At 37.8% G+C, this 24,798-nt stretch overlaps 1 protein-coding gene across 1 annotated transcript in view; it reads left to right on the top strand.

The window, feature by feature from the left end:
* The window catches only part of Su(Tpl) (Suppressor of Triplolethal), a 213,371-nt gene that overhangs the window by 179,250 nt on the left and 9,323 nt on the right, over positions 1-24,798 (top strand). The window contains 6 exon segments of the mRNA XM_067093461.1: positions 21,488-21,609; positions 22,344-22,378; positions 22,381-22,459; positions 23,151-23,429; positions 23,781-23,851; positions 24,032-24,188. Of these exon segments, the coding sequence (XP_066949562.1) occupies positions 21,488-21,609; positions 22,344-22,378; positions 22,381-22,459; positions 23,151-23,429; positions 23,781-23,851; positions 24,032-24,188 (743 nt within the window).

The raw sequence follows: 24,798 nt of genomic DNA, 5'->3' as shown, positions 1-24,798 counted from the left end.
GAATGAGGTGATCTGGGGACAGGTGTTGATGTTTACCGGTCTTTGCTCCTCGTCGCACCTGGACTGATTTGTGTAAAGATCCGGCCGAGTTTTTGACGTTAGTTTTTTTCCCCTGATTGGGCAATGGAGTTTTTTTTTTTTCGTGGAAAGATGTCGCTTCTGATTTTGCAACGTGATAAACATTTGCTGCATAACATTTTGATTAGTTTTTCTTTGCTTGTACGTGTGGACGTAAGATATATTTAGTACATTTGTCATTCATTCGACGAGCCTGTCTTGATTCGGATTTGTTACGATGCCTATTGACACGAGACCGTTAACTTGTGAGAATCCCCGTGAGGGTGGCTTGGCGGGTGAAGTTGAGAGTAAATGCAACAGGATCATGAGAGAGCCAGCCAGTCAGTGTCATGATTTCCACTAATTATACCAGTGATGGTTTCCTGATTTGTATGTCAGGGTCTACCAGTCCGCGTCGTGGCTTGTCAAGATTTTAGGGAAACTCCATTATGTAGATATACCTCTCGCTGCACAGAAACTTTTCAGCAGTGGATTGTATTAATATACGAAACTGCATTGAAATCAGGCATTAGGGAGCTTGTCTTGTATACAAATCTTTCGCATATATGACGCAATACGAACTCACTACTCTGTCACATACACAAATTTCATTCAGATACTTCAGACGAAGGGGCATGTTATAGGCTATACTATTGATCTCGATTCATTTAGACTGGGCTTGGTTAGTACAGAACAACTCCTCCTCCCCCCCCCTTTCCATCCCCCCCTCTCCTCGTGTTTTTATGTACGATAATGGCGACAGTTCTCTCTTGTTGCAATTAGAGATCATTGTTAAATGGGAGGCGCACCGTGATGTCGAAATCCTCAAGGATGAAGATGGGAGAGAGAGCTAAGAGTATGACCCTTTTTGGGGTGGGGTGGGGGTAAGGGGTTGTAGGGGTTGGGGTGGGGGGACGAGAGTGATATGCGGCTGGTAAGTTGCAGCAGCCAAAGAGGCGGTGAATAAGTGTGTGTGTGTGTGTTAGAGAGAGAGAGAGAGAGAGAGAGAGAGAGAGAGAGAGAGAGAGAGAGAGAGATCATGTTAAACCCGATGACGCACGGCCATGTCGAAATCATGGTGAAAGTGGAGGTGAACTCTTGCAAGGAGTTTTGTTATTATTTACTGAATGGAAGAAATAAAATAAATCAAGACGGTTGTCTTAACCTCGTGATAAAAGTAGAGAATTTATATACAGAAATGGATTTAATGTAATTTTGTGCCCCATTTTCATTGTGGAAACTTTGCTGTCGAAATATGAAATCGGTTTGGTTTTGCATGTTTAACTAGAGGCGTAGAGGAATCGCGCTAAAAAAAGAGGAGTCTTGTCTTGATGTGGTTTGACAGCTACGTGGAAAGGCGCCAAGAGTCTAAAGTTCAGTCTAATTCCTACCTATCTGATTTCAGGGCCTTCTTGGGGTTAGAAATTAGTAGTATAGTGTCATATTGTAATTTTTCCTATATACACAAACAGAAATTATCACTTGTTGAATCAACGTGATGCAATCTCTCTCTCTCTCTCTCTCTCTCTCTCTCAGGAGTGGTTTAAGAAGAAAAATGTAATAAAAGGATGTTTCATGAAATGTTTGCCGAGAAGAAAGGGGGTTAAACGTTTCAGTGGAAATGTTTGGTTCATATTATACATGACGCAATTGTATCTGCCCCATTATACACGGGTCATTCAGGAGTGAATAACTTTCTTTTTTCAATCTTTACAACTCTTAACAACTAGTCTGGAAAATACAAGTTGACAATTGTGTAGAGTAGGTGACGGATATTAACATGCCCGGCACGTACTTGAAAACATTACTAGCTGCCACATGTTAGGATATTTCTTGACCACTTCTACTTCGTCAGCTATGTTGGGTGTGGCAAGGGGGGGCAGTGTTACCTTGAATGTGGTAACTTTAACCAAGGAATGTGCCTTCAGATCTTGTGGTTTGGACCTAGAAATGATTCAGTTCTTGACAATATGTGCCCACTGGAGATTAATGCAGCAAAAACTCTCGTTTGATGATAATCCCCGTGGGCGTCAAGGATTTTTAGTGTTTGGTTGTTAATTACTATAATTTGGGATGTGTTCCATTTGGAGATTGTACGGTGGTTGCAGTCTTGGCAAGTGCAGTCCTTTTTAGCCTACGTGAAGGAAAACCCAAGACGTAGTTAACTGCATTCCTAGAAAACTTGTTTACAGTCATTGTGTCGTCATCGCCTTTAAATACGTTCAGGGCTTGGACTTGTGTCCATTCCTCCGTCCACTCCAATCGCGATGAACGCCCCGTCCGGTTGGTAGAGGGACGTCTTTAATGCAGATTAAAAGCTGACTAAGCGAAAATAGATCAGCCAGAAGAATGTAAAAGTCCAGTGGATGGTATTTTACCCCTTCTCTCAAGCGGTCGCCGGAGTCACGCATCCGAAGACATATTGGCCAACTGTTGATGCAACATGTCGCAGGCGAGAATAATACAGACACCCTCTGCCTTAAGAGACTTCAGCTTCAGATTCCCGCCGGGGAACATTTCAGGCAGGAGATGATGGAGTTAGCAAAAGTATATATCTATCGCATGTTTTGCCGAGGCGAAGACGCAACGTTATCTCAAAGAAATGGTTCCCAAAAATGTTCTGACTGCGGAGGCAACACTGCTCAGCTGGTCGGGTCCGCACAAACGTGGATCTCTCTCTCTCTCTCTCTCTCTCTCTCTCTCTCTCTCTCTCTCTCTCTCTCTCTCTCTCAAGGCCGTAAGCCAAACGCCAAACCACCGAGTCTCGTAAAGATAATTTTGTGCTCTCATGCACGTATGCACGTCACACTTCATTTCGAATTTTACGTGCTTACAGTATGACTGGTACAGGAGTCTGGAAAATTGTATGTTATGATGTCGCTGCCTGGTTGACTGTTTGTGCTGATATTTCTAGCGTTTAGTGGGGCTTACTGTTATCATTCTACGTAATATTAGCTCTCTTCATTATTATTATTATTAGTCTGATAATGTGGGACACACATCACGCAGGTAGTACTTCTAAATGGTTTGTTTTATAATAGTAAAAGAATTCCCGGAAGTAAACATTATTAAAAATTGTAAAGGTTTCGTTATGGGGTCTCTCTCTTTCTCTCATGAGTGAAGCACCAATATAAAAAATAGATATATTTATAAAATTCAATAGGGTTTTATTCCCTTCAAGTAAGTTGCCTTGCATAATAGTGAGAACTTTCGGTCGAAAATGTGAAAGGTGTTTTAGGAGAACAATTGAGTAACGGGATTGGCTTCTTTTGTATAGCTTATCGAGCCATGTTCTCTTACCTGGGAACGATGTAGTATTTTACATGTTTTTTTTTAGACCATTGGTGTGTGTGTTTATATATACGTTTGTTTTGTCGGCAGGCTGTGTTAGATTGTGTGGGAAAGTGTTCATTTTTTTTTCGTATGTGTGTAATTCGTTTTCAGTATTTCACGTGTACATGAAAATGATATTTTAGTACCTCTCTCTCTCTTTCCTGGACCTGAGGGATAAGTAGGCCTGTTCCTTAAAACCCAGATTGCCTGTGTTCCATTGAGTTATAAATTATGTACCTAGTTATCGTCGATATGTCAGAAAGAGTAGGTGTTTGTCTGTTGCTTGGGCAAAATGTACATCGCCAGAGAGGTAGGACCTCGACGAGGTAATTCTCCTAGGGTGTGAATATATATCACACCACAGAAATAGATGGAAAGGGCTTAATTATCAATTCGAGGCGCGGGTGACTTTGGACATACCTTAGGCCAGAGCAGAGACGTCAACATGAGTGCCAAGATCGGTGTAGTTTGGGGGGAAAAATTTCATGGGGGACCTTGGCACGAGGTCCATTTACTCTGTCAAGTATTTCCATTTAGTGCAACTTAAAAAAAAAAAGGTTCGGAAGAATGCCCAGGAAATCTGGTTCAGTATTGTTTTAATTGTAGAGAAAACTTTAAAGACGGTTAATTGGAATAGATATCTCAAGTCTTGCTGCTGCTTCTTCCGTGCATGGGCTGGTGTGGCCCTGAAACGATTGTATGCCATCTCTACATCGCCAGAGATGGCGTTTGCTCCTGGGGACCCCTTCAAGATAAATATAAAAAAGACTTAATTGTTTTATTCCTCTTTGGTAGAATGTGTTTGTGGTAGTGATCACTGATTTTCCATAATTTTTCTCATCACATGACGGACAATGTATAATCACCTTTTAGTGGTTAAATACTTAATGTAGATGTTAAAATGATTTCACTGCATAGTTGTGAAGGCTAGTCCGTCGTAAGTTTACGAGTTAAAGTAGAGACAGTTAAAAGTCCTTTGTGTATTCAAAAGTCCGCTACAAGTTAAGGTATTCCGTTATGGGGCTAAATATCTCTTACCATTCGTCTGAAGATTTCCCTCCTCCGTTAGCCACCTCATGACTCATCTGGGCTGTGAAGACATTCATTCCCTCTTGGGTCTTAATATACCCCAAGTATTCACCAGTAAATAGTGTGTGAGTCACACTGTATCTCTCCATCTCATCCCCTATGCTATCACTTAGATATTTTATCTCTCAGTATCATAGATTTCCTTCCCATATTAATTTTACGTTTACAGTAGAGTAAATATGTTCAAATACAGAAAGAAGTATTTTAATGGGATTTTTCTCGGTAATTACCAATCATCATCACCATCCCTTGACGTAGACGGTTCCTGTCAATCAAATTGGAGAGAGAATTGCTCCCTCCAATAAATGACTCACTGGGTTAAATTCTTGTTCCCATCCAATCCTTGCCAATGACGTGTCAGTACACACTGACACTGTAATCCGTTGGTGTATGCCAACCTTCAGCGGTGCATGGATTTATTATTATCAGATTTTCTCATACAGTTCAACTTGAGAATTGCAGGATCCTGATTAGCATGTGTTCAGTACTCAGACAACGAGGGATTTGGATGGCCTCTCTATTATTAACCTAAATGAGCAGTTGAGTAGATGTTGACCTTATTGGTGACCTGAATTTAGGGTCGTGCTGTAAGTAATTGAAGTATTTACGCAAACCATAGATTTGTAATGTCTTCGGGAGGATGTTACCCCTTAACCTAACGGTTTGTGGGAAGTACTCGTGTACGCTCGTGATCGAATGTAGGTGTATGTTCCAAAGTATGTGATGAGCGAGTGTGTTTGTGTGTGTATGTTGCTTTACTGTAGTGAAAAAAGGAAGTCGAATTTTGTTTGCCAAGGACGACAGCCACACCCTGGAACTGTGTCTTTGTCCCTGCCTTTTTATAGAATTTATTAGGGAAGTTAGTGAATACATTATTTTCGTAAGTGGAATACGAAGGTTTAGAACGTACCTGGAAGGAAGTAGCACTGTGCAACTTAATATTGTACGTTGAGAGTTAAGAGTTTTTCGTCTTTTATTTTATTTTATTTAGTTCGATGTTATGCGCAGGCATTTATTTCTTAGAGTTATCAATGGCTTGGTTCTACCAAACTTCCGCGTTCTGTCCCTTACTAAATTTCTATTGTTTATCTTCGAAATGAAATTAGATAACTGGTATGTGGATCAACTCGAAAAGAAAACTACGATCAAGATGTCTTATTGCACCATGCAAGCTTATGCAACAATTAGATAATTGTATTGCTACTACAAGAAAGTCTTACAATCATTTATCTGCCAGTAATAGAATGTTTCCTAAGCTTTCATGAAATGTACACACACACACACACACACACACACACACACACACACACACACACACACACATATATATATATATATATATATATATATAGAGAGAGAGAGAGAGAGAGAGAGAGAGAGAGAGAGAGAGAGAGAGAGAGAGAGAGAGAGAGAGAGATCCATCATCCTTGTAGGATTTTATATTTGAAGTCGGCTGGTTTTTCTTTCTTTGGGCATTACAGTAATTGAATCAAGATTTTTTTATATATAAAGGAACAGTTGCTAATTGTCTCCATAACCTTAGTCTTACATTCGGCTGATAATCTCTCTCTCTCTCTCTCAGCTTTCATTCATAGGAGGAGAGTTTTACCTTAATTTCTCTCATATCCGGATTTTCATGCATTGTCCATTCTTTATCTCATGTGGTGTATCTTAAACATTGGCCGCAATACTTTCTCTCCAGCCATGTCCGGGTATCTTTTCCTCCATTTTTAACTTTCAACTTTCACGCAAACCCCCTTCTCTCTCTCTCTCTCTCTCTCTTTCATTGATTTCACCTTCACTTTTCAAACTAGTTTATCTCGATCGAATTTTTATTTCGGAGCAGTTTCCTTGCAACAAGGAAACAGAAGGGGAAGAGTTGGGAACTGAACTCTTGACTTTTATTTTATAGATTTTTCCTAATATCTGCTCTCTCTCTCTCTCTCTCTCTCTCTCTCTCTCTCTCTCTCTCTCTCTCTCTCTCTCTCAAGGTTATGTGGTCTACAAGGTATGCCTAGAGATCAAGATGTATGTCTACCAATATATATATATATATATATATATATATATATATATATATATATATATATATGAATGTCTTTTCCTGTAATACTACAGTGTAATATGAAAATAAGAAGGCCCATAAAACACTATTTAAACGTTGAAACCATATTTCAGGCACTTGTTTCTGTGCCCTGTTCACTAGTAGAATATGGACAGGTGGAAAGTTACAATGGTATATATACAAAAACATGAAGGTGTGGCCTTAGGCCTCCGATGTTAAGGAGGTGGCGTTTCTTAAGAAGGAGGGAGATTGACCAAATTCCCTAGTGGTTTTGGCCTCATTAGCTCCCACGTTTGGCGATGGATCTGGCGGTCGCGTTTCTTGGGTCATCTTCTTCAAAAAGGGTGCGAGGATTAAAGTGTCAATAGCGTCCGATTTCCAATGTCCTCCTGACAGGTTCATATTGTTGGTTTGATTGATGATAGCAGATTCCAGCATCTTTCTTTTGTACGGACAGCTACTCTTGAAAAACCAACTCCGCCCCACTCAGTTAATGACATGCCCTGTATTTCTAATATGTAGGAAAATTCCGAACTCTCCGAAGCGTAACGTACTGATCTTTTTGTGCTCCTGTTATTCTTTGCGAGAGCGATCTACCTGTCTCGCCTACATAAATGTCATGACAATTACTACGGTATCTTGTAAACTCCGGCTTCTTCCCTTTTGTTATTTAAGTATACGTTAACGAGCGAACTCCCGATGGATTTGGGATAATGGAAAATGAAAGGATTATCAGAACTGAGTTGCTCGGTGGCCTTTTGGATGTTTTTCATCGTATGGAAGCTTTATTTTGTTGTTGGAAATCTATTTGTCTGTTGTGAGTGGGACCTCTGTAGTATATTTTATTTGCTTTATTAAGATATTTCTAGCGTTTTGGGGATTACTGTTATCATTCTACGTAATATTAGCTCTTTCATTATATTATTATTAGTCTGATAATGTGGGACACACATCACGCAGGTAGTACTTCTAAATGGTTTGTTTTATAATAGTAAAAGAATTCCCGGGTGGGTTTTCTAAGTAAACATTATTAAAAATTGTAAAGGTTTCGTTATGGGGTCTCTCTCTCTCTCATGAGTGAAGCACCAATATAAAAAATAGATATATTTATAAAATTCAATAGGGTTTTATTCCCTTCAAAAATTTGCCTTGCATAATAGTGAGAACTTTTGGTCCCAAAATGTGAAAGGTGTTTTAGGAGAACAATTGAGTAACGGGATTGGCTTTTTGTATAGCTTATCGAGCCATGTTCTCTTACCTGGGAACGATGTAGTATTTTACATGTTTTTTTAGACCATTGGTGTGTGTGTTTATATACGTTTGTTTTGTCGGCAGGCTGTGTTAGATTGTGTGGGAAAGTGTTCATTTTTTTTACGTATGTGTGTAATTTTTTCAGTATTTCACGTGTACATGAAAATGATATTTTAGTACCTTCTCTCTCTTTCCTGGACCTGAGGATAAGTCGGCAATGTTCCTTAAAAACCCAGATTGCCTGTGTTCCATTGAGTTATGAATTATGTACCTAGTTATCGTCGATATGTCAGAAAGAGTAGGTGTTTGTCTGTTGCTTGGGCAAAATGTACATCGCCAGAGAGGTAGGACCTCGACGAGGTAATTCTCTAGGGTGTGAATGTATATCACACCACAGAAATAGATGGAAAGGGCTTAATTATCAATTCGAGGCGCGGGTGACTTTGGACATACCTTAGGCCAGAGCAGAGACGTCAACATGAGTGCCAAGATCGGTGTAGTTTGGGGGAAAAATTTCATGGGGACCTTGGCACGAGGTCCATTTACTCTGTCAAGTATTTCCATTTAGTGCAACTTAAAAAAAAAGTTCGGAAGAATGCCCAGGAATTAAACTGGTTCAGTATTGTTTTAATTGTAGAGAAAACTTTAAAGACGGTTAATTGGAATAGATATCTCAAGTCTTGCTGTTCTGAACTTTATTCCGTGCATGGGCTGGTGTGGCCCTGAACGATTGTATTTTCCTGTACATTGCCAGATTTTTGCTCCTGATACCCCTTCAAGATAAATATAAAAAGACTTAATTGTTTTATTCCTCTTTGGAAGTGTGTTTGTGGTAGTGATCACTGATTTTCCATAATTTTTCTCATCACATGACGGATTTGCATAATCACCTTTTAGTGGTTACATACTTAACGTAGATGTTAAAATGATTTCACTGCATAGTTGTGTAGGCTAAAGTCAACTCGTAAGTTTACGAGTTAAAGTAGAGACAGTTAAAGTCCTTTGTGTATTCAAAAGTCCAAGATTTAAAACGGTATTCCGTTATGGGGCTAAATATCTCTTACCATTCGTCTGAAGATTTCCCTCCTCCGTTAGCCACCTCATGACTCATCTGGGCTGTGAAGACATTCATTCCCTCTTGGGTCTTAATATACCCCAAGTATTCACCAGTAAATTGTGTGAGTCACACTGTATCTCTCCATCTCATCCCCTATGCTATCACTTAGATATTTTATCTCTCAGTATCATAGATTTCTTCCCATATTAATTTTACGTTTACAGTAGAGTAAATATGTTCAAATACAGAAAGAAGTATTTTAATGGGATTTTTCTCCCCTAAACAATCATCATCACCATCCCTTGACGTAGACGGTTCCTGTCAATCAAATTGAGAGAGAATTGCTACTCCAATAAATGACTCACTGGGTTAAATTCTTGTTCCCATCCAATCCTTGCCAATGACGTGTCAGTACACACTGACACTGTAATCCATTGGTGTATGCCAACCTTCAGCGGTGCATGGATTTAAAATTATCAGATTTTCTCATACAGTTCAACTTGAGAATTGCAGGATCCTGATTAGCATGTGTTCAGTACTCAGACAACGAGGGATTTGGATGGCCTCTCTATTATTAACCTAAATGAGCAGTTGAGTAGATGTTGACCTTATTGGTGACCTGAATTTAGGGTCGTGCTGTAAGTAATTGAAGTATTTACGCAAACCATAGATTTGTAATGTCTTCGGGAGGATGTTACCCCATAACCTAACGGTTTGTGGGAAGTACTCGTGTACGCTCGTGATCGAATGTAGGTGTATGTTCCAAAGTATGTGATGAGCGAGTGTGTTTGTGTGTGTATGTTGCTTTACTGTAGTGAAAAAAGGAAGTCGAATTTTGTTTGCCAAGGACGACAGCCACACCCTGGAACTGTGTCTTTGTCCCTGCCTTTTTATAGAATTTATTAGGGAAGTTAGTGAATACATTATTTTCGTAAGTGGAATACGAAGGTTTAGAACGTACCTGGAAGGAAGTAGCACTGTGCAACTTAATATTGTACGTTGAGAGTTAAGAGTTTTTCGTCTTTTATTTTATTTTATTTAGTTCGATGTTATGCGCAGGCATTTATTTCTTAGAGTTATCAATGGCTTGGTTCTACAAACTTCCTCGTTCTGTCCTACTAAATTTCTATTGTTTATCTTCAAATGAAATTAGATAACTGGTATGTGGATCAACTCGAAAAGAAAACTACGATCAAGATGTCTTATTGCACCATGCAAGCTTATGCAACAATTAGATAATTGTATTGCTACTACAAGAAAGTCTTACAATCATTTATCTGCCAGTAATAGAATGTTTCCTAAGCTTTCATGAAATGTAGCTTCACACACACACACACACACACACACACACACACACACACACACACACACACATATATATATATATATATATATAAATCCAGAGAGAGAGAGAGAGAAGAGAGAGAGAGAGAGAGAGAGAGAGAGAAGAGAGAGAGAGATCCATCATCCTTGTAGGATTTTATATTTGAAGTCGGCTGGTTTTTCTTTCTTTGGGCATTACAGTAATTGAATCAAGATTTTTTATATATATAAAGGAACAGTTGCTAATTGTCTCCATAACCTTAGTCTTACATTCGGCTGATAATCTCTCTCTCTCTCAGCTCATTCATAGGAGGAGAGTTTTACCTTAATTTCTCTCATATCCGGATTTTCATGCATTGTCCATTCTTTATCTCATGTGGTGTATCTTAAACATTGGCCGCAATACTTTCTCTCCCGGCCATGTCCGGGTATCTTTTCCTCCATTTTTAACTTTCGCTTTCACGCAAACCCCCCCTTCTCTCTCTCTCTCTCTCTTCATTGATTTCACCTTCACTTTTCAAACTAGTTTATCTCGATCGAATTTTTACCCGAGCAGTTTCCTTGCGAACAAGGAAACAGAAGGGGGAAGAGTTGGGAACTGAACTCTTGACTTTTATTTTATAGATTTTTCCTAATATCTCTCTCTCTCTCTCTCTCTCTCTCTCTCTCTCTCTCTCTCTCTCTCTCTTGTAACTCTCTCTCTCTCTCAAGGTTATGTGGTCTACAAGGTATGCCTAGAGATCAAGATGTATGTCTACAATATATATATATATATATATATATATATATATATATATATATATATATATATATATATATATATATCTATATTCTCTCTCTCTTTAAAGAAATATATTTTAAGTTTTCACCTGTTATGTAACACCAGGCTGGGCAAGGTAGGGAACGGGTTTTGCAAGTCGTCTTTATAATAAGATAGACTAGTGTTAGTTGAATGGAAACTAGTGTGTTTCGCCATTTAATAATTGTTCGCTAGCCAGTATAAATTAATATCCTCATGATAATTTCCTGAAGTGGAAAGGACGTCATACAGTAATTTCAGAGCCATTCTGAAAGCTATCTCAGGTTTACGTAATGGTTTGAACACAACTGTATGCCTTATCTAGATATATCACCTGACTCTCTCTCTCTCTCTCTCTCTCTCTCTCTCATGAGAAACGGCGAGTATCCATGCATATCGTCTATGCTGAAGTCAGGAAAGTCAGCTATTTAAGAAATGGTCATTTCTTTTCTTTGGCTTCTCCAGCTGTTGTGTTCTGCTCTAAGCTTAGACTTTTAAAATCCGCTGAGAAGGAACGTTTCACATTTTATGTTTAGAAAATGTCACTTACGTTACCTCGTAATGTCACACATTTTCTGTTTTACCTCAGTGCTTCAGTTTGCTTCGAAGTAAGGGTTGATTGGCGTGTTTTTTTTTTTATAGAAGAATTCTTTGCTGAGTATTTGCAGAATTACTGGAATGAAAGTAGTGTTTGTCAGTCGCCGCATTTACTATTAAATGAAAGACAGGTGAACTTACGAGGGTAGGGAACAAAATCAGGAAGGAACATGGGTACTGTTGAGCTCAACCTCCTTTATAGAAGTAAAATATTACAATCAAATGATAATGATGGAAAGCAAAGCTGGAGGCTACTGGATAATGTGGAAAAGTGGTTCAGCAACGTAGAACCTTGGATCAATTTTTTAAAATTATTACTCGAGAAAACAAGATGAAAAAATAGCGAAAATGTCAAACAGAAAGTCTCTGGAGGACTACGAAGTTGAATGTTGGACATCTGAAAGTTGTGCTTTGTATTTATTTAAGAAATTAATTTATCTTTTGTACTGCCCGATGGTCGTGATCGCGCTTAATCCCGTGTAATTCGAGTAACCTAATTTTCACGTTGGTTGGTTGCCAGCTATTTAAGTGACAATCATATCGTTTTCCATCTGAGCGAAGCTGATAACGTTGGATTTCGTACGATATTTCCAAATGCTGATGTTTGTCTTTTGAATTATAACTGTTTATATTGGGTTTTTATTTCCTTTTATTATTTTTATATTTGCAGTTATGTTCTTGAAAATGGAAGAAGCCGTTTATATAATTACGTATCGTAAGGGATGCAGAATATGAATACCTATTAATTAAAAAGAAACGTTTGTACACTTCATGACTATAATGAGTATTTCAAACGTAAGAATAATTTGACGGTACCTCCACGCATATTTTAAATATCGGTATGATTCCCGAAAGTGCCATTTTGCCACTTCAGAATTTGTGTTGCGCCAACTCGGCCTTTATCGATCGAACGTGTTGAATACATCCGTTGCAAATGAGCCTCGGTCTGACAAGGCATTTTCAACTCGGCGATTCATCTTGATGAGCTTGGCGATACCGTAACTTATCTGCTGACGCTGGAAGGAGATTAAACTGACTCACTCTCCCCTCTCTCTCTTATCACAACCTGGTCTAAAGAGAGAGAGAGAACTTGCAAAGTGAATCCCTCTTTTCATTGTCTGAAGATTAGCTAAATTTTTACTCGCATGATCCAGCAATAGCAGGGCAATCAATATCGAGTTACAGGAGAAAGTCCTTCGCTGGTTTTATCATTTGTCTCGGCGTTTGCAAGGCGTGGGGAAGAAGAAACCTGGGTAGCACGTCATTTGTCTCCGAGACAAGTTCCTTCTCTAATTACGTAACCGGTGACACGGACGTCCTTCAGTTTGTATCGGTTACTAACCCAGAAACGTGTTATCTCGAACACGCCTTACAACTTATGCTCCATATTGAGAAACGGAAGAAAAAAGCGCAGTCCAATCTTTAGCTTGGAGAAAAAAATGGTATATACTTATCTGGAGCATGAAAACGCCACAATCTTATCTGTTCTTCAGAGGTGATATTGTACACAAGACACAAGATATGTTGCCATATGCCCAGTGCTTTTTATTGCTTTTACCAGTCTACCATCATGACTTTGGATCGAGGCAACGATCATGAGTTTCAAATTTAAACTAGACACGTTCTTTTGGTCAAAACCTAAAGGTCTGTAATGATTACCAGTTATACTGGGAACCGACTGATCAGGTTTGATAACATAAAACAAAAGCGAGATGAAGCAAGAATATTAAAAAAAAAAAACGTCGTATCGTCTTGTCTCTTCTGTACTGTAATGTTGCCTGTTACTTTTATAGGAAAAGAAACATAAAACTTTATCATTTCGAAAAAAGTAAAGAAACATAGAAACTATCATTTTCGAAAAAGTCGAGTTTGGCAAGTCAAGTGAGCTTGCGAATTTATTAAAAAAAATGCAATTGCGTCTTTAAAACTTAAGAGAATTTAAGAGAACTTATCATATGATCGTGTTTACTACTGACGATTTTTTATGTTATTCAGTATGTATATAGGATATTTACCCATCATTCGTCCTCTACATTTTAAAAAGTATTTATAATTGGACGAGACTTAATTGTTTGAAGTCGTAGTTTTTTTTTTCCTTCATGGCAAACAGCCTTTGGTGCATAGGACACCTGTACGCGCAAGTTTTTGCTCCCATCTCCACATGCACGAAGGGCTGGGCGTCTGAAGGTCAGTTTTTTTTCATTTTATCTTTTAAAGAACGAAGAGAGAGAGAGAGAGAGAGAGAGAGAGAGAGAGAGAGAGAGAGAGAGAGAGAGAGAGAGAGAGAGAGAGAGAGAGAGAGATTGGTATAGTGTGGCAAGATATGTAAATGGTATAAAGGGGCATCTACCTTTAGAAGACAACAGGTTCTTATTGTAACTCATGTTGAGCTTATTTTCGACTGAGTCTTTGGGTTTATAAAGTGGATGATGATTATTATTATTATTAGGAAGAGGAGGAGGAAGGAGAAGAGATGAGAGAGAATACTTGGGCAAACAGGCTGATTAATGTTGATAAAACCATGCATTCAGGGAGTGGTATTGGTGTTAGGGTGGTCCACAGAATCGCTAATGAAATATCCTTGGAGAGAGGAAAAAAAAAAAAGAGAATACCAGTCGAAAGAAGGGTTGGGTCAATAACAACATCGGAAGAAAAGAAATGTAACGTTGGGCTGATAATTTTTGTGAGGTCATGAATAAGAGATACGGGGGCTGGCAATTTCATAAGGTATACAGGAATATATTGAAGAATTAATTCACCAGTAATAGGCTTGGGAGGTGAAAGATACTAGGTTATGATAAAAATCACTGCAGATTTGATTTTAACCTAAACGAAAGGATACTTCTCATACTAACTAGACCGTTTTGCAGAATATGGAATGAAGAAACAAAGCCAGCTGGATTGGGAATTGGGAGTCTTAGCAAAAGTGACCTGACTGAATGTGGTAACTACAGGGGCATTGCTCTTAGTGTAGGGCATAATGAACATATTCAGTGGGCTTGAGATAGAAATTGATAAAAATTGTGTCAAGAATATACATACACTTCGAATGACTTCTGTTGATTTTGAGAAGGCATTTGGCATCGTCTACAGACCAGTGTTATGAAAGTCTTGCGCCACTATGGCATGCATGTGAAAAATGCAGATTTAATTGAAATTATCCGTGAAAAGTTGAGGCAGAGTTCTCTTTGAGAAAAGTAGATGCAGTTCTTTTTGATGGGGGTCCTGTTAAATTAATTTGCAGTACATAATGTTACAAGGGTCAATGTTATTCACTTTGGTCTTTGCCTTTGTCATGAAAAAGTGGTCGGAGATGGAGGAGAAGTTTCAGTTTGGAGTAACAATATAAAGTTGACAGAAGATTTGCAAACTGCTGTTTAAATTAACAGAATGCACCATTGATTATCTAGGGGATGGGGCTAAGTATAAATCTAAGGAAAATAAGTAATGATGTAGGGTATGCACAGAGGGATGAAATAACACAAGTGGAGAATGGATTAATGAGGTTGAAGCTTCTAAATATGTAGGAACAATGATACCCAGTACAGGCTCTCTTGAGTTGGAGTTTTGTGAAAGACCAAAATAGGTAAATCTAATAATGGGCAGGCTGGATGATATGGTTTGGAAATTAAATAGATTGAAATAGCATACAAAAGTAAGCTTATACATAAGTAGTACGATCCGTATTGTAGTACGGACATGAATCTTGGTGTGACAATGAAGCCGTTTCTAAAAGATTTTGTCGATTTGAAAACGAAGCTTTTAAGAAGAATATTAGGGGTCAGATGACAGGAGAGAGTGAAAAATACCATATGTAGATAAGATAATGATGAAAGGGAGAACGCGGTGACGTGGACATGCCCTCCCCACAACCCCCAGGAGAACAGCACTTGATAATGTCAGCTGGGCTCCGGTGGTCAGCAGAAGAGTTCGAAGACCCAGACCTGCTTGGATGAGAACCATGAGGAGGAGGAAGGCCAGAGATGAGTGGAGATTAGTGGAAGATAAGGCACGGGAAAGAAATAAATGGCGGAATTTCACAGTCCCTTTTCGTCATTCCGGATTAAGAAATAAGATGTGGGTTTATTAGTATTTCTATTTTTGTGATTATGATAGTTTTTTTTTTTATTATTCAGTTGCAATATTTGAAGACTATTGTCATTGCATGAAGAAAATTCACAATTATATGAATACAAATATTCTCTCTCTCTCTCTCTAAGGAAGCTTTCGCCAGCTTGATCAGTTGGCCTCTGCAGTCTTAACTGTTGTCATTGCCATTGTTATTGGTGTAACTTCTGTGATAGTTTTGTTCATGGGTTCAAACTTCTACCTACAGGTGGAAGATATACGATGTCCAATGATATCGGTTCACATTGGAAAGGAAACTGGTGAAATTGTAAAATCAGACGAGGTGATTTTGATATGTTTGTGTATTTCTTGGTGTCTGTTTTTGTATTGATCTTGACCTTTTATTTTGCAGAAATAAAATTCTTGAAAGTCGATAGCTTTTGGATTAACCTCTAATAAATACTGAACTCTTTTTTTTTTTTTTAATAAAAATTCATTTTAATGGTGTTATTATTATCCAAGCTGCAGCCGCAGTTGGAAAAGCCGGCTGCTACAGTCCCAAGGTCAGCAAAGAATAATCATGTGGTATTGACCTTTGTTGAAAGGTGTAATGTATCGGGAAAGCTGTCGACGATAAGAGAAGGCAGTGGTTGTAACTTGGTCTGACGAAGAAGAAATTCAACTCAACTGATATTCACGCGTTCACCCAATGCAAAACTGACTGATTAACTCGATAAAAGAAAGCTTCTTAACTCACAAATGTTGTTAGTGCTCTAAGCAACGCACTTCTGTAACAAAAATGCACGTCTTGCACCAAATAACTTTATTTGTTCTCCACACAGAGAAAATGTTCTGCTTACAAAATTATTAAGAAGATTAATGTGTTTATGCATCGGAAAGAAAATTTGTTTACTTGTGTAGCGTCAAGAATGTAAACCTGTCCCACTTCGGACTTCTGAGAAGATGCTTACAGCTGCTCTGAAGAGCAATAGCCCGTGCCAGCACGAGCCTGTCTTAATCCAAAGCAACGGGTCCAAGAAGTATCCAACATACACCCCACAATATCTAGGGAATAGGATCACATCTGACGCTGAGAGAAGAACGTCATATGGTTTTTGTGGGTTTTCCGTTTTCTCCTTGTGTGTGTCGTCCACCACTTTTATTTACCGCTTCCTTGTACACTGTTTCACCTAATTTACACACGTGCAGGGCTTGGCAGTAAAGCCAAAAGCGAGGCCGTGGTAAAATACACGCGGAAATGGCGGAAGACCTCCTTCAGTAGTTGTAATAAACAGAGTTATTGAGACTAAATATCGCGTTACTTAACTTTTTAACTGAACCGCATATTCTGTTCCGCTCTTATTGTCACCTCAGAGTTGTAGCTTAGTAGTGTATATTTTATGGCAATGCAGTCAGCTGTAAATTTCTTTCATAAAAAAAAAAAGATAGATAGAAAGAAAGCGTTCTCAGAGAAAGCGAATAAGCCATGATAGAATAGTAAAGATGGCGTTCAAAGTTCGAATAGAGGGATTCTTCGACCGGAAAAGGCCATGTTGACTTGCGCCATATCCTGTGAGGTTGATAAACAGCTTAGCTTAGCTCTCTCTCTCTCTCTCTCTCTCTCTCTCTCTCAGAGCTGAGCTTCAGGCATTGTCACGAAAACTAACCGCGCTTAACATACAATAGTTCAATTAACCGAAGGCACGGCTTTCATTCAAAAGATTTGCACTCGTAGGAAAGTTAAGAGAAACGTTTCACGAGAGAGAGAGAGAGAGAGAGAGAGAGAGATTGATGCTGCGCAGATGAATATGTAAACATCGTCGTAATCATCACATGTTGGTGGCAGCCGTTGCGATGTCATTTTTACTGGCGATGTTGCTACTCACGATGCCAGAACTATTGAGGGATAGAATTGACTTGAAATAATAATAATTATTAGTATTATTATTATTATTAGTAGTAGTAGTAGTAGTCCCATAAAAATGAACAGAATTTATTTTGCAATCGTACCGTACTGAAACACATTTCCGGTATAAATTTTGTGTTAATTAAACTTGGGTTTCTCTACCAGAAGGGTGTACTACACAGTAAAATAATTATATGGAATGACGTTGCGTCTTATGTCGTAGGATTGTTATTAACATGAAAGTCACTTTCCAGTTACGGTGCCTTTTTTCTAGTTTCATTTTTGACGAACATTCCGTCAGTTCGCAGTGTAACTTTCCAAGTTTGCCCTTCCGTGGTAAAGTTTCAGGATTTGACGTTTTTAACAACTGATTGTCACTGTTTTCATCCTGCTTTAGTCCCGGATGTTTCTGGCAAGTTTAACTCGCGTACTCCGAGTGAGTTCCAGAAATATATAGTTCTATATTCTTCTAGCAAGTCTTAGATAATTAGATAACAGTGTAGTTTTTCAGTCCAATTCTCGAAATAATCGTCTGTAGAACTCCAGCAGAAATCGACCGGAGGTTGATGGCTTTGAAATAAGCAGGGTTACAGTCAGTGTCTCGTATTTCTCTTCGTTTATTTTTGTAAGAAAAGTTCAGGATTTGTGCGGTCATAAATTGGACAGTTTATTCTGCATGCAGTTTTAAATCCCGCAGCTATCATATCAAGGAAGCCCTCAAAGAAACACTTTGAATGCAGAAGTAAATAAGAACTTGATTTTGGAAACATTCCATCTCTGTATTTTCAAGCCAGCCCAAGATTATATATATATATATATATATATATATATATATATATTTTATATATTATATATATATATATATATATATATATATATATATATATATATATATATATATATATAACTAGCCTAATTTGAACTGATTTCAAAGAAATACCTGGAAGCAAATCATTAAAAAGCTATATATATATCTATCACATGACAGTATACTTTCTAGCATATGCTCAAACACTTGGATAATTGATAAGAACCAGGCTAATATACTCAGAAATCAGTGTCTATCCGATCATATAAAACATCAGTACATCTCGGTATGAACAGCAGAATAGTGGGAAAGCATTCCTTATGACGCTCTGAGAGAGAGAGAGAGAGAGAGAGAGAGAGAGAGAGAGAGAGAGAGAGAGAGAGAGAGAGAGAGAGGGGTTGGGATCCTGTTCCTTTTACACTGGAGTAAGGGGTTTTTGGGGATGGGGATTGGTGGGGGAGGGGGGGGGGTTGTTGAAGAGCAACCGAGGACGAGCCTTGGCATGCAGAGCTTGTTGGTTGAGGGTGGACTGGTAGTGGTGGAGTTAAAACCTCGGCTTATGTGCGGGGTGAAGGGTATGCGTGTTCCCACATACTACATAGGCTATGACTTACCAGCGAGGAAATTCTCTCTCTCTCTCTCTCTCCAGGTGTTTGCAGTATCGAACCCCAAGTTCTCTGTTCTCTTGATATTAATTTCCGGTCAAATCGTAAAAAAAAAAAAAAAAAAAAAAAAAAGTTTTCTCTGTTCCCTATTTTACGAATGTCGCCTCGTCAAGCATTTTATAGTGTGTGTGTGTGTGTGTGTGTGTGTGTGTGTGTGTGTGTGTGTGTGTGTGTGTGTGTGTGTGTGCTGGATGTGGCCGAGAAGGGATGTCAGATGGCGTTAATGAATCAATGGAGAATATCCTGGTTGAAGCAAGAAGTCCGCCGCTGTCCCTTGACGTCCCGCAAATGATTGATGTCTCGTGGGAAAGAAGATTGCTTTCTTTTCCAGTAGGACTTTTGAATTAGTTTGCACATGTAAGGAAATTAGTTTATATATATATATATATATATATATATATATATATATATATATATATATATATATATATATATATATATATATATATATATATATATATATATTATATGCAGATTGGGTTCCGAGAGATCATTGTATGAGTGACGTGATGCGAGAAAATTACCCAAAACGCACCTGCCGTTCATTGTGACGTCAAATTCCACAACGGAAGTGACGCCGCCCCCCTTCCCCATTTGAACGCTTTTTATATTGCATTTCTATTTTTCCTTTTAATGCGAAATCATTAAAACGTCGATTTTTACATATTGTAGATCTTAAGGTGTGTAGCTTGATGTTCTGTGTGTGTGTGTGTGTGTGTGTGTGTGTTTGACGTCAGTGCTCTTATCGACAGCAGAATTATCTCTCTTGTAAAGTGTATAAACTCCCTTTCAGTTGCTGAGTCATTATTCAAAAAATGCTTTAGTCGGAATATTCAAGAAATGAAGACCATCAGTTTTCAGCATGTGTTGCATATGCTACCTTTCTGGTTTCCAACTGAATTTGGAGAGCACATCATCCCGACACCTGCTCCTCATTTTGGCGAGGGAATGGTGCACGTTTAGCCCTGTTTACTTCGTTACAGCACTTTTTCCTTCGTTTTTATTCTTCCGTCGAATAAGTCTCGACCTCCCAACACTGTTAGCTGACAGCATTCCTTCGGAGTGAAGGTGTCACGGATTATTAAGCTTTTAACAGCATGTTCATGTGTTTGCGTGAAATGTGTAATCGTGGAGGAGATCGTGTTTGCCTTCAAGTCATTAATCTGCAACTAAGGAATATATTGTAAAACATATCTCGAGTCTGATGCTTTCTGCGCAGTTGTGCAGTTGTGGGGGGAGGGGGGGGGGAGCTAGGGAGTCTTGTACCTCTGACATTGGAGATAAGATTTGGGTCGGAGATAATTATGATTTATATCATATGCCGAGCCCAAGATTATATGTCGCTTAGATAATTTTGTGGGCAGGCTTCATTAATTAAATGAAAGTCGTGTAGACTATTAGTAATGATACCTTTAGTTGATAGTGATAACGAAAATAACTATTTCTGAAAACAGTACTCATATATTGGGTAAGGGCAAGTTACAGAATAATAGGACTATACGTACGCCCAATGGTTATGCCCTTGTTATTCATATTTTAAGCCAGGAATTATACACAAAGTTATCAAGTGTCGCATGCAAAGTGAATATTCCGGGGATTTCCAAGATTAGTGTGCGGTAGGATGCTGAATGGTTAAAGTTAATGGTAGATTATACGCATTATTATAACTTCATGCAGACGAAATTTGAACGGTTAGCAGCAGTGATGATTACTTCTGATAAGTTTGATGTGGTCAGTTTATCTCTCTCTCTCTCTCTCTCTCTCTCATTCTCTCTCTCTCTCTCATTGCTAAATATGGGATTGGTAACTTATTTGCATATTCCTGTGCCACTTCTTTCCCAGATTGTTAACACCCGGGCCTCACATATTTTCAGTATCGTAAATTTTTTAGCCAAGCTCATCTTAAAACATCATCAAACCCTAACGTTAAACATAAAAAAAATAACTAATTTTGACCGAAACATCAGACTCACGAATTCGCTAGAGAGACCGTCTTGGACACCCGTTGCACTAAATGTCAGTGTAGAGTTTTTGTAACCTTGAGTAGCAGTTTCCTTGAGTTTGGTGGTCAATGGACACTGTGACCCACATTCTAAGTCACTTCTATGATTTCCACTCCTTGCGTTTAAGCTTCTCTGCTTGGGGTCTTATGCAATCCGCCATGTCCTTATCTGAAACGGATTTATTTTATGCCCTGGTATTAAATGTATTTGGATATTTTTTTGTTATATGATTAAGACTTTGGTATTTTGCCTCTCTGAATCATAATTATATATTGCATGCTCTTTATTGTATGGTGGGGGGGGGATAGCAAAAGCATTTCTGAATTGGGGTTGGGTGTTTTACTGAACTCATTCTTCTAGTTTTGACGAGTGCCTGTAGCTCGTGATATCTTATGAAATAAATTCAATTTTGTGATTTTTTTTTTTACATTTAATCACACAGGTTTTCCTTTTATTTTTGTTTCAGGAGATTAAAATCCCTTGTAGTCGTAACAATGGCACCGCCAATTTTTCCTTCTCCCTACAAAGTATATTGGACCATGATGGGCCACAAGGCAGCTTCGAGTTCATCAAGCAGTCTGGGGACAGGTGAGTTCGTTGTTCAAGTATAGGCACATGTATAGATTATTGGAAAATCATGGAAATTTAAATTTATATGACTATATAAAAGCTAATTAAAACTTAAATTCCAGACCAGCAGATTTTATTGTGCAAGGTGCACCTAACATGCTGTAGAAATGATTCCAATTGTTCATAAAGTGTTAAAACAAGGCAGATAGTATCAGCAGTTTAATTGTGAAAAAATGATAATGTGCTTTTTGGTTTCTTATCTGGTTGTGACATATTAACACCATACCCTTGGAATGATTACAATTAGATAATGTGATAATGTGTTTGTGTGTATGTATGTATAGTACATGTGTGTGTGTGTATGTAATATATATATATATATATATATATATATATATATATATATATATATATATATATATATATATATATATATATATATATATGAAGATAAAAGGCCTATTGAACACTATTTGAAATTTTGCAACCATATATTTTGGGCACTTCCTTCTGTGCCCCTGTTCACCAGTGAATGGGGGGCACAGAAGGAAGTGCCCAAATATGTGGCTGCAACGCTCAAATAGTGTTTTATGGGCCTTTTATCTTCATATAATACTGTTGTATTACAGTAAATTATATATATATATATATATATATATATATATATATATATATATATATATATATATATATATATATATATATATATATATATATATATAATTACAATTCTTCACTATCCTGTTAACCAGGGTTTGGGCATCTATTGGACCAATGGTGGGGAAGCTTTGATTCAGGCTAAAGATGATACATACGATAACGCCCGCATCAGTATGGAGAAAGCCAATCAGAAAAACATGTTAAAATGGTGAGTTCTTCATATGCAGTTTTTGGGGTTTCTGTGATGATATTGGAGGTTGTTCTTTAAAATAGTATTAAATGACTTAAGGTTTCTCATAATACGGTAGGCAATTGCTTACAATTTATTACAATTCAACATTAGACCATTTGTTTTTAGTATAGCTTTATATTTCTAGTGTTTGAATATTGAAGACTTCCTATCAGTTTGATGCAAAGCTTACCATTCTTGGGGTGCGAATAGCTACAAGAAATATGTTGAGGACTCCTCTGTCCCAACATAGCCTTTTCTCCCACGTGCAAATGTGCGGCGAGAATTGAATGAGTCCGAAGTAGAATTGACACTTGATGATGGTAGAAATAAATAAAGGAAAGCGGTGATTGCTAATTTGGCACTTCTGTGGTCATATTCTGTACTCCTCTTTATAAATGTCCCTTTAAGTTTCTTAAGGTTACTCTTAGTACTCGTGCAAATCCTTCATTGCATTAGGAATGTCACTGAAATATCTCATGATTTTGCTCTTTTGCTAAATGTCTGTGTAATGATTGGCTCTAATTCATTCATATTGTGCTTTGGTCTCTTAGAGCCTAAAAATTTCCTTTGGTTTTTACTTCCAGGAGAGTACAGTGTGGGCAGGTAGAATGATTGATTAAAGAAAATCACTGTTATTTGATTTATTTTTTGTATTCTTTTTCCACAGTGTCAAAGAAGTGAAAACCAACACCGACAGCCCATTTGTACGGCAACGTAATAACTATGTTAAAAAGCCCCCCAGTTCCAAAGTGGTTGGTCTGCCACAGAGAGAGCCCGCAGCAGACTTACACTCCAATAATAGATTCAGTAATTCTAATTCTCCGCATGGAAGTCATTCAAGTGGGACTCTTGGGGTTGCTCCTACCAATAAACCAAGACCACCTCCCCCTCCAAGTAACCCGAATGGCAAGAGTTGCAATCCAGACCTGATGAAAAAACCACTCAGGTAAGTTGTTTTGATCAGTAATATTTGTATGTTTGCTCATCAGAATGTTACAAGAATTTTGGAGTAAAATTGCAAAAGGACCTTGAAAGTAAGACCGCTGAATTCAAGTTCCTCTACGGATTTTGGTGAAGAATGTCATGATGAGCTTTTATTTTTTTAAAAATCTCTGTTTTTCTGTTGAACTGTGGTGATATTTTTAAAAATATGACTTGGTCAAATTTTTTTATATTTGTATATTTGTATTTTCTATATTTGTAGGAATGGTGTCATGGGTTTCTATGATCTAGGAATTTTGCTAGAATATTAAATGTAATGTTTACTTTATGATTATCTGTCATTCTTTTATTGCAGAGAGCGTGTAATTCAACTTCTTGCAATTAAGAGTTTTAGAAAACCTCAGTTGATTGAGAGATTACATACAGGTTTGTGATCAAGCTACTTTATGTTCCAAAAGAAAGTATGTTATATATTTTAACACTTTTTTACATGAGTAATATGGTGAAGGTTGATATTGCCATCATGCAAAATCCCTTAGAGAGTACTAAATCATATTATTATTGGTTTCAAATACTGTCCCTAATGCAATATCTAATATGTTACAGAGGGCCTGAAGGAGAAAGACAAACGCCAAGTTACATGTGTTTTGAATAGTGTTTCCCAACCAAAAGACAACATTTATAATTTATCTAAGCATTTATGGAGTGAAGTTAAAGAAGATTGGCCATTTTATAGTGAGGAAGAGAGGGAGGCTGTTAGAAGGTAAGATTCACTTTTAGACTGAAAGTAAAACACATCTAGACATACCTTTTGAACCCCAGGTTAATTTGTATATGTAAGTATACTCTAGATTCTTTTTTTCTTTTGTGGGGCAGGATGGCATGGGCGTCATTGAACTCAAAAGTATTTATGGAACGAGTGGTAGATGAAACTGGCTCTTATGGTTATTTTTAAGCTTTGTTGCATTCGTTTTAAGGAACTGTTAATGAAAATAACCAAGGGCAGCATCGTAAAACAAGTGATTGGGACAGGGTACTTTTGCACTTCCCTTCCCTTAGCCTAGAAAAATTGTCATTAGTTGTTATACTTCAAATATATTGAACATCATTCAAGTAGGCCATTGTGATGACTGTTTGCTGACATCTGAAGATGTTTCATGGTATACAGCATAATGATACCTAAAAGATATATATGTCAAAGAATTTCCAAGGTTTGAGGAAAGGTTACAGCTGTCTTTGGTCATTGAAATAGAATAATGGTAATTGCTGCAAAATGGCATGCAGTTTCATTCCAATGAATTTAAACTGTCTGCTGAAATATACAGTATTTTTCATGTTCAAATGAAATTTAACTTTATCTTGAAGTGAAAGAA

Source organism: Macrobrachium rosenbergii, chromosome 50, assembly GCF_040412425.1.
Source record: "Macrobrachium rosenbergii isolate ZJJX-2024 chromosome 50, ASM4041242v1, whole genome shotgun sequence".
In the NCBI taxonomy this organism is placed as follows: Eukaryota; Metazoa; Arthropoda; class Malacostraca; order Decapoda; family Palaemonidae; genus Macrobrachium; species Macrobrachium rosenbergii.
Note: the sequence above shows the minus strand (reverse complement) of the source record. Positions and strands in the feature narration are given on the sequence as shown.